The sequence below is a fragment of the Anabas testudineus genome, chromosome 24 (genome assembly GCF_900324465.2).
Source record: "Anabas testudineus chromosome 24, fAnaTes1.2, whole genome shotgun sequence".
NCBI lineage: Eukaryota > Metazoa > Chordata > Actinopteri > Anabantiformes > Anabantidae > Anabas > Anabas testudineus.
The window spans coordinates 18936728-18946907 of record NC_046632.1 but is presented as its reverse complement, the minus strand read 5'-3'; the positions used below and the strand labels follow the sequence as shown (position 1 = coordinate 18946907).

The following is a 10180-nucleotide window of genomic DNA, read 5'->3' as shown; positions in this document are numbered from 1 at the left end:
CGCAACCTGACAGAGTTTGAGCAGTTTTGTAAAGAAGAATGACAAAAAATTCCAGTGTCCAGATGTTTAAGCCTAATTAAGACCTATCCACACAGACTCCATGCTGTGATTCCAGCCAAAGGTGTATCTACTAAATACTGACCTGAACGGGGTGAAAACTTTTTATAGGCACTGTAGTAGAAGTAGACTGTCAGCTTTGAGTGAGCTTGGTCTTAAATGTTGGATGAATGAACGGAAACCATTTGTATTAAACTTATTCTCTTAAGTTTAAGTATAAGTTAAACAGTTACTTTTAACCCTTGGTTGCAGGTCGCTGTGTTAGATGAACACAGGTGGCACCTGAGTGTCCCCCTCAGAGGATCAATGAAGTCTTATCTCACCTAACCTCACCTCACCTCACCTCACCTTTTTGATGAAGAGAGTATTATGTCCTCTGGTTATTTGGCTCTGTGTGTGTTCACAATGACACAGTTAAAATAAAGTCATAAAATTGGATCCGATTCAACCAAACACTTCAAACTACACCTGTTTGTGAATGTATAGTTATCACACATCATGTGCTATTGTTAAATGTAGGTAAGTTAAGGATTCTTTTCTATTTAAGAGCATCAATCCTTCAGATTCAGATTCTTTTCTGACGCCATCAGAATGTTGCAGGTTGCTGCCCTCTGCTGGGGGCTCTGGACAAACCTCAACCCACCAGTAAAGTCATTTATTAGATGTGAACCTTTTGACCTTGTGTTGTCTTCCAGGAATCTGTGCAGTACAGTTAGTGATTATAGCATTAACAAATGTTAGTACTGCTTTCTGGTGTTGTTCTGAGCTGCGGACTGTTACCTGGAGTTTGTCTGGGAGCTGGTACGTTGATGTTAGTTTAATGTGTCGGACATTTGTGTTCTCACCTAAGTAAAGTCCAGAGAAGCTCAGGGTTCAAGTGCATGTGTGAAAATGAATCATACAGGATGTTACTGGACACAACACTGGAACACACGTTGTCCGTCCAGTCTCTTGTCTGGAAAAGGTTGATCTGACCATCACTAGGTTTAATGAGAAGAGGTCAGTGGAGCCTCCACAAACTCATCATGTCTGTAAATACTTTACTAATACTGTGAATCACTTCAGTTTGCTGATTGCTACTTGTTTGCAGTGACTAACAGATTCTTTCTGTGGACAAAGTCTTTAATAACTGTATCAAATATCAAGAAACACAACATTTCTAATCCTTCACGTCTTTATTGAACACACCCACTAAGCACAGAGGGATAAAGGGAAAAGTAAAACAGTGTTTTAATAATAGAGCTCTTTAATAATAGAGCTTGTCAGCGACTGCCTTTATGTCCCTGCTTTATCTAGATTTAGTATTTTTAGCTCACAGTGTGTCGAAACATTGGTTCCAGCTTGATCCAAACTTTTCATGGTTGTGTTAGGTGAAAACTCGTTTTTACCTTTTCAGTGTTTTGACCACTAGATGTCAGCTGTCCATGTCTTCAGGAGTGAAATGAAACCCATGTCCACCACAACATTAAAACCTCCAGATGATGAGACCAGTAGTTCTCTATGTATTAGACTGTGGCTACAGGTTTGCTTAGACGAGGTGCAGGTAACAGGTAAGTCTGGTACTGAGCTTTGTTGGTGCAGGGTAGTTGCAGCTTTGAATTAACACTGAGCTTTGCAGCAGCCTTACTACAAATATTACAAATATCACTACAAATATTCAAGAAGCTGTTGAAGAACCAACTGTTCAGCAACTTTCTACGCACTAAAGAAAACAAAGTAAAACAAAAAACTTCTGTTCTGGTCAAATCTACAGCTGCATCTAGAATCACACCTGAAACCCTGTCAGATGGACCAAAGGTCCATATTTCTTACTAAACAGACCAGACTGTTCAGCTAAAGGGACAAAACTGAAAGTGACAATAAAGGCTCAGTTTTGTCATTCAGTAATTGTTATGTTTGTGTCAGTTAGCATTAAATACACCGGTGTCTACAGTCTACAACACGGATGAGCAAAAAAGAAGCTGGTGGTTTTAATATGTGGTAAACAGGACTCATTCTGAAACATTCTGCTGATTTGTTTTATGGAGCATCTAAAAGTTCCGAGCGACTCTGGTTGAAGTGGATGTGGTCTTCTCCGGCATGGATCATGTCTCTCAGGGCGCTCAGAATCAGTGAGTTCACGTCACTGTTCAGTTCAATTTCTTCATGATAGCACTTCACAGGGAAGATGCAGTTCATTGGAATCCCCACCTCTACACTGAACAGCTCCATCTACAGGTGGGAACATAAAACAGGTGTTTTTGTGAGACAACAATCCCACCTATGGAGACAGGCACCTGTTGAAACCGCACCACGTTCAGTGTTTGATGGTGTATCTCAGTCAAAAACACTGGACAACACAGAGATTCATTGTCATTAGACCTAAAGACGTGAGGGTTAAGGTTAGATTTTAAATAATCGTGGTTAGGGTTAGTGAAAACCTCGTTTTATAATTGGACTCAAACTTCGGACTCTTGCTGTTGGTCGTTTTCTGACCTGTTTAAACTGACCTTTTCCTTCAGGTACTTGATCTTGTAGACATTCCTTAAATCTTCTTTGATTTCAGGACAGACCTCATCGATTTTGGTGAGAATGATGAGTTGAGGGATTCCTGCCAGGACAACAGGGAACATAAAACCTGAATACAAACAGCTGGGTTCTGTTCCTCTGAATGACGGTGCTGAGTCAGCATCATAACGTGATTTATAAATGCAGAAAAGAATAAACTGAGATTTGCATTCTCACCCAGACGACTGGCTTCTGCTCTGACCTCCCGAATCTTCTGAACAACAGAACCTCTAATTTGAGAGACCGTGTTTGCAGGAACAACACAGACCAGAACGTGCACTTTGTCGTTTGGACCTGGATTACTGTTGTAGAACACATCACCCTCTGATAATGGAGATTCAGGATTGAACTGAAAAATACATTAAAATCTAGTTAAATTTATATAAATAAATCTGTGATTGAAGTTAATTAGTAACTCTGTGTATAGGAAACTCAAGAGTTTGCAGTCACCGTGTATCCTTCCTTCACGTGTCCCTTCATAGCCAGTACAATGTCCCTCACAGGGATACCCTTGTCTGGACCCAGACCCATGATGTCACTGAATACAATAGAGGAAAACGTTGATGGACTTTCTTTGAGCTTGTAGGTTATGTACTGTAGAACAAATATGGAGAAAAGCACAGTAATTATGTTCACTATAGAGAAGCTAAATGAAATATGACACATTCATATTATTTAGTGTTGAATGTTGTTTCTGATTAATTAAATCAAGACATGAAAACAACAACGTGAGCGGATGTTGTGACATTAGATCAGAACAACTTCATCATTTACTCATGGTTCAAAAAAACATTTGGAGTCAGAGTCAATAAAATGAGCAGAAACTGAATCTGAGTCTGTGGTCTGGTCATTTTAAACCCCGACTGTCAGCTGATGACTCCAGCGTCGTCACTGAACAACATAAACTCAGTGGGCACTTTCTCAGGTCCTCTACATTCAACCCAACACAGCAGCTCTGCCGAGTTTGAACTTCTCAGGTCACCGTGGGTGGTGGAGTCATTCTGTCCTATGTCAAAGGGTCGTTGTAATGTTTTTACATCTCCTTTATGTAAGTTGGGTGTTTTTTGGTTTCACTTTTAAACTGAACCCAACCCTAGTGGAAAAAGCTGTGTGTGTGCTGTGCATCTGTCATTGTTTACCCAACAGGAAGTCAGTTCTGCTTCGAAGCTTCCTGTTAACGTGCTCTAAACAATTCATGTCCTGTTGCTGCCTCACTGCTGCACGTTTTATAGAAAGTTGAATGTCTCTTTGTCATTTACAGGAACTCTGTGCTGTTAAATAATAAAACTATTAAACCGACAGTTCTATATAAAAAGTTTATGATGTTTTCACTACAAGAAACTTTTCTTTGTACCTTTTTGGTGAAACAGTTTTCAAAGACATTAGCTGCCAGAGCGTGTTTGTACATCCTGCCAAGTAAAACACTTTGGATAGAGTTGATGAAACTCGACTTTCCAGCTCCTACGGGTCCGTGGAGAAGAATCCGGAGCTGCTGATGTTTACCCTCAGGTTTGTAGTTTTTCAGAGTCTGCAGAACACTCTGATCCTTTCTGCTCGGAGAAAGAAACCAACCATTGAAGACTGAATTGTGATTTAAAAAGCTGATCTTTTGTGCTCGATGCTGAGATATCACACAGTTAATTAGGTGATAAGTTAATTAAGATGTCACTCACCCCCAGTCAATTTTCCTCCATTCTTTACTGAGAACTGTAAAATGCACAACACAAATCTCATCACAAACACATTCTACAATATGAAATAATATAAATAAAACACTCTCAAACGATCTCACATTGAGGTGTGGCTGCTTCAGATTTAGACTGATTTCCTCCCATGGCTGGAGACTGAAAGACGTACTGTGAAACTCTGAGATCAAAAGAGAAAAATAAATTACAGCTTTTAAATCAAGGTAGTAAGTACTGGAGGTTGGATAAAATATATTAACACTAAGTTAGTATTAATATATTAATATTTATAATATATTATGGTAAAAAACAGCTCATCTGTAAAGTATATGTTGTTTTCTCCAGTTTGATTTTCATATTCAAATCTTACCTGTGTTGTTGTTGAAAGTAAAAAGCAAAATGAATGTGTAGTGCAGCATTTTATGGATAAATGCCACCAGAGTAATTAACATATTCTCCTCCTCTCAGTCCTTTTACTTTCATTTTCACCTTTGTGATCTCTGTGTGTAGATTAAAACATCCTCACACCAATAGCGCTTTCCTCTGGTTTGTGATATTGTTTAATTCACTGTCACCATTAAACCTTTGAACCTCAGAAATAACCAACACTCAAAGGGAAATTTAGCTGTGTTCCACGTTGTATGAGGCCAATTTCAGGTTGGTAACTCATCCTGTACCTCTCATGAAGACCTGTGGTAGAAGTGCTGTAGCTCAAACTGTACTGACGGTGTTGGAGGGTGGAGCTCGGCTTGGTTTTATTGGGGAACTTTCTCTGATGAGATTCGAAACCCTTTCTACTCTAAGGTGAAACATCTTCTGTTTCTTGTTCGTCAGCGACTTTCTTCAGACAGAAGTTTGTCATCATCAATGTGCTGTTTTCCACCTTTTCACCCCTGATGACTTTTCGAGGACCCTTCTAATCACAGCATCCTCTCTTTGAGCCTCTGTAATATTTAATTATGACGGCTGGACTCAGAGAATGTGACAACACAAGACAGGTTTAGTGGTTCTAAAGGTCTGAGAGGGAGAAACCTCAAAGACACTGAGGCCAGAAAGACAAGTCAATAACTTAAACATTAGCTCTCCTTCACCTTAATGTAAAAAATAAATGTGTCCACATTTGTTTTAATTCATGCACATCAGCAGTAACTCCTCCACATAAACTGAAAAGGCCCAGTGGACTAACCAAGACCCACAGGACACAACATGTCCCTGTTCTTCTGTACTATTAGTATATTATTGTAACTGTTAAGTGCTAGATTCATCGAAGACATCCTTACAATGTTCTGCCACTGCACAACTAACCTAACCCTCAGCTTTGATCTGATTTAACCACAGCTCCATTCATAATAAACTCATGTTTAAAGCTGAGATAACTGATTTTATTTCATCAGAGTTGATGCTTTGTTCACACGTGTTTGAGAGCAAGCTTCCTACGACCTGCTAATGATCCATATAATACAAATGGGATTCAACCAGATATTTTTTCCAGATCACATTTCATGACAAATTTCTACAGAAAACAAGGAAGTTACAAAATGTTCCATCACTGTTTGCTGTCACTGTACATGACAAACTAATTTATTAATGAATATCCTGTACTGGTGTCACGTTAAGTTAAGTTACCTGGATTAATAACAGAATGAACCAGAGCACATTCACATATTTCATAAACAATAAAAATCAGTTAACTGATTATATTCCCACTATACTTTTACACATTATGAATCCTCCTGTTGATGCAGTTGTCTCCGAAGTCGATGATGTGTTTCAGGGCGCTCAGGATCAGTGAGTCAACATCCTCGTTGAGGTTGATTTCTTCGTTATAGTTCTTCACAGGGAAGATACAGTTCATGGGAATCCCCACGTCTGCACTGAACTGCTCCATCTACATGTAAACAGTTCAGACAACAAGACTTTAATATGGACATGGTCTTTGTACAGACTTACTTTAATTTTAACTGTTTAAATGTATAAGTTTAAAATTAAAAACAGACCTTTTCTTTCAGATACTTGCTCCTGTAGACGTTCTTCAAATCTTTTTTCACCTCTGGACAGGCCATGTCAACTTTGGTGAGAACAGCCACTTGAGGAATCCCTGAGAACAACAGACAGGAAGTTACTGACTGCTCAAAGATTTAAATTTATAATGATAGAGAATACTTCTTCTTAACAGATACCTGAACAAACTATTTTCAACAAACTGTCTGAATTGAAATACATCTTGAAAGCCACTGGTTCGTGCTCTCACCCAGTCGACTGGCTTCCACCCTGACGTCCCGAATCTTCTTCTTTACTTCAGCTTTCATACAAGGTAACTTGTCAGCAGGAACAACACAGACCAGAACATGGACTCTGTCGTTGGCAGTTGGAGCTTCGTTGTAGAACGGATCACCTGCTGATAATTTAGATTCAGGATTGAACTGGAAAAACAAGGTCAGATGTGAGTAAAGTGGAAGTTCAAACAGAAAAACTGTTCAATGTGTTATTTAATGTATAATATCTGAATATAAAGGAATCAGGAACTGAACCCTGTAACCGTCCTTCACATGTCCCTTGAAAACCAGTTTGATGTCGTCCATGAGGACACCTCTGTCTTGACTGATGTCATTGAGGACAAAGGGGTGAAAGGTCTCTGGACTCCTTTTGATGACCTTGTAGGTTGTGTACTGTGAATGTGGAACAGGGTCATTAATGTCAGTCACTGTAAAGAAAACAAAACCATATTAAGACACAACAAGAAAATGTATTTGACAGTTCATTCATTAAACCAACTCTGCTTCACACTTTCAGTGGTTTGATGATGCGAACAAGTGACAACCAGTCTGAATAAATATCCAGAGTCTTAAACTGAGGGAACCTGTGTAGACAAATTTAACACAGGTACAAAGTGGGACAGAGATTCCAGCTTGAGACCTGCACGTTTGCAGCTTTACCAACGTGCCACAAACCGATGCTGTAGTGACCATATCTCATGATGTAGGTGTGGTTCAATCCAGCAAGTGTCACATTTATTGTTGGGTTCAGACACGATATACAATTCTGTCACCTTTAGATTTGTTGTTTTAATAATGCAGTTCTGACCATATATACGTTTATGTCTTAGCCTCAACTAGAAAATATAGGAAATAGGTTCACAGGAGTAAAAAATATTAAAATATTACTGTTTCATCTTTCAGCTTTGATTAATGTCAGTGCAGACGGACCGATGTGAGGTCTAATCTCTACTAAATGTTTCTTTGGGACGTGTCAGTCTGTTTGCTGCAAAGTCAATTATTATTTGTTTTACTTCACAGTTGGCACGCTATCATTTTCCTAAGGGAACTTTTGCACAGAACAGTTTACACAGTAGATATTTTATACACACACAGAAACAGGCAGATAAACAGACAGCGACCCATAATATTCAAGCATTACAGAGAATATTCTAAACATTCTTTTTACCCCTTTGATGAAACATCCACCAAATATGTCGTCGTCCAAACTTGAAACACACATCCTGCCTCTTAAAGTACTTTGTACAGAGTATATGAAGCTTGTCCTTCCACCTCCAAGTGGTCCATAGAGAAGAATCCTGATCTGCTGACCTTCAACAAAAGGTCTGTAGTTGTTCACATCCTGGAGAGCTGTCTGTCTGAAACATTACATCAGAGTTTCACTTGAAAAACTGAAGTAACATCGACTCGTTAGTAAAGACGTTTGTACTTTAAAATCTTTCTGTTTAAATCTGTATTGTTTGGGATTCAAACACTCACCTCCAGTTTATTTCCCTCCATGGTTTATCAAGAACTGACAGAGACAAATGTTCATTAAATAACAAAATCCTTCTACAACATGTCATCTTTAATAAATGACAACCAGTGATAATCAGTTTAAATTAACATACGTGGAGGTGAAGCAGCTTTAGATGATTCTCCTGCCATAGCTGGAAAGGAAGGAAATTACTCTGAGATGATGAAGACATCTTTTAGTTTCTGCTTTATTCCAGAATGAATCCAAATCACATTCGTACTAACACGTCTGGTGTTTTACTGAGGTGAATTTAATCTTCATGATGTTCTAACAGCAAATAACAGAGTAACTGCTGAGTTTCTGCTTTTAACACATTTCATCTTTTTCTCTCAGCTCATATTCTCTTTATTAACTCTCTATATTCATTTTATGAGGATAATCAAAATCAAACATACATCTTACCTTTGCCGAGCTAAGGGAGTCAGATAATGTGAGTGTTGAGCTGTCAGCAGTCAGCAGCACGTTCGTGGTTTCACTTTCACTTTCACTTTCAGCCGACTCCTCCTTCACTTAACGCTACAGGACTTTCTCTGGGATCAGAGACGACTCTGTTGACCTCTCTCACAGCTATTTGAACAGTTTGAGTGCAATAAATTGATGAAACGTGATCATAACTGTATCATTCTGTGATAGATGGTACCAGGGCTGTGGATGCTTGGATTATTTGAATTCATTCTGTTCACTGTGTCCTTATTTTAGCACGTCTTTGCTTTTTCTTTTACTGCCGTGTGATGGTCCTTCTGACCGATCACCTACTTATTGGATTTTAATAATGCAGGCGTATCTAATAAGCTGGTAAAACTGCATGACTGTTCACTTTCTGCTCTAAACAGACAGACGGAGAACAGGAAGTGGTGAGTTGTGTTCAGTGTCAGGTACAGTTTCTGGTGTTGCAGTAACAGTAAAACATGAAGTGTTTCACTACAGCAACAAAGAGTTTTAGTTAAAACAGGGAAAGAATAGGTGCACATCCAAAAGACATTTTGTTTGCAAGTCTCATGAGTCATGGAGCTCAACAGGTGTGAAGCGGAGATGACGGACTATGTCAACTTAAATGTGCTAAGAGACGGACAGGAAGGCCGGATGGCAGCTTTTGTCCTTTTTCAACTTTCTGAGCAACATGTAAAACATTTATGATGTAGTTGTTTCCTCCTCTGTAGGTTTGTGCAGGTATCCCTGACCTCAGAGCTGTTTGTTTCCACAGGGAGTTACTGTTCTTAAAATAACTAAATGAATGGGAAACATTTCATCTTGTACGTTGGATATTTTCTTTATTCTCTCATTTTCTTGATAAACTGTTTTACAAGCACAAATAAAAACCACATCATATATCGCACAGGGACATCTTCTCAGAAAGATTCTGATCCTACGACAGAAGACAGTTAAATGATATTTACGCACAATAAGAAATGATCCTCCCACTCTAAACACGTCGTTACAGAACTAATTCTAATTCTCTGTGGATCCTTTTAAATGCAAAGTAAATATAATGAATTTGAAAAAGAAAACTGAAGGTTTGTAACTTTAGAGGATTCGTTACAGGGATGTTAATGATGTTGCTGAAACATCTGCTTTACATTAGTTTTACTTCTTTTGATGTTTTGTGTTTCAGGTACTGCAGTATATCAGTAAAGTGTACTTGTAATTGTACAATACCTAAGAAACCTAATAAATATCTCCATATAATACAAATGGGATTCAACCAGATATTTTTTCCAGATCACATTTCATGACAAATTTCTGCAGAAAACCAGGAAGTTACTAAATGTTCCATCACTGTTTCCTGTAACTGTACATGACAAACTGAGGTACTTTATTAATCAATATCCTGTACTGGTGTTTATTCATACTGCCCGTCAAAAAAAAATAAAAAAAATCCACCTGGATTTCACTAAGTAAATAGAAAAAAGAGCCTCCCACTGGTTAATTTCTGCATAGATAATTATTATTCAGCTGCCAACAAGTTATTGAACTCTAACTGATGCAGTGAGTAGCTTCTCATTTCTTAAACACCACATCTGAAGACACATCCTGCGGTCGTGGAAAAGATGTTAATCTGTTTTGTGGGGGCAGTGCTATGATCTGGGGCTGCTGCAGTT

General features: G+C 38.6%; 2 protein-coding genes across 2 annotated transcripts; both read right to left on the bottom strand.

Annotated features, from left to right (window-relative positions):
* Positions 1–1213: 1213 nt before the first annotated feature.
* LOC113149199 (interferon-induced protein 44-like) lies at positions 1214–4707 on the bottom strand. The gene is made up of 8 exons (XM_026341118.1): positions 4660–4707; positions 4397–4470; positions 4278–4311; positions 3959–4154; positions 3055–3198; positions 2782–2953; positions 2547–2647; positions 1214–2268 (listed from the first exon to the last, which is right to left on the bottom strand). Exons 2-8 carry the CDS (start codon positions 4437–4439, stop codon positions 2077–2079), a joined length of 882 nt encoding a protein of 293 aa, XP_026196903.1. The 5' UTR covers positions 4440–4470; positions 4660–4707; the 3' UTR covers positions 1214–2076.
* Positions 4708–4771: 64 nt separating this feature from the next.
* On the bottom strand, positions 4772–8542 carry LOC113149201 (interferon-induced protein 44-like). Its single transcript, XM_026341125.1, has 8 exons — positions 8477–8542; positions 8176–8214; positions 8045–8078; positions 7734–7923; positions 6821–6958; positions 6541–6712; positions 6287–6387; positions 4772–6177 (listed from the first exon to the last, which is right to left on the bottom strand). The coding sequence occupies exons 2-8, from the start codon at positions 8210–8212 to the stop codon at positions 6004–6006; spliced, it is 846 nt and encodes a 281-aa protein (XP_026196910.1). The 5' UTR covers positions 8213–8214; positions 8477–8542; the 3' UTR covers positions 4772–6003.
* Positions 8543–10180: the final 1638 nt, after the last annotated feature.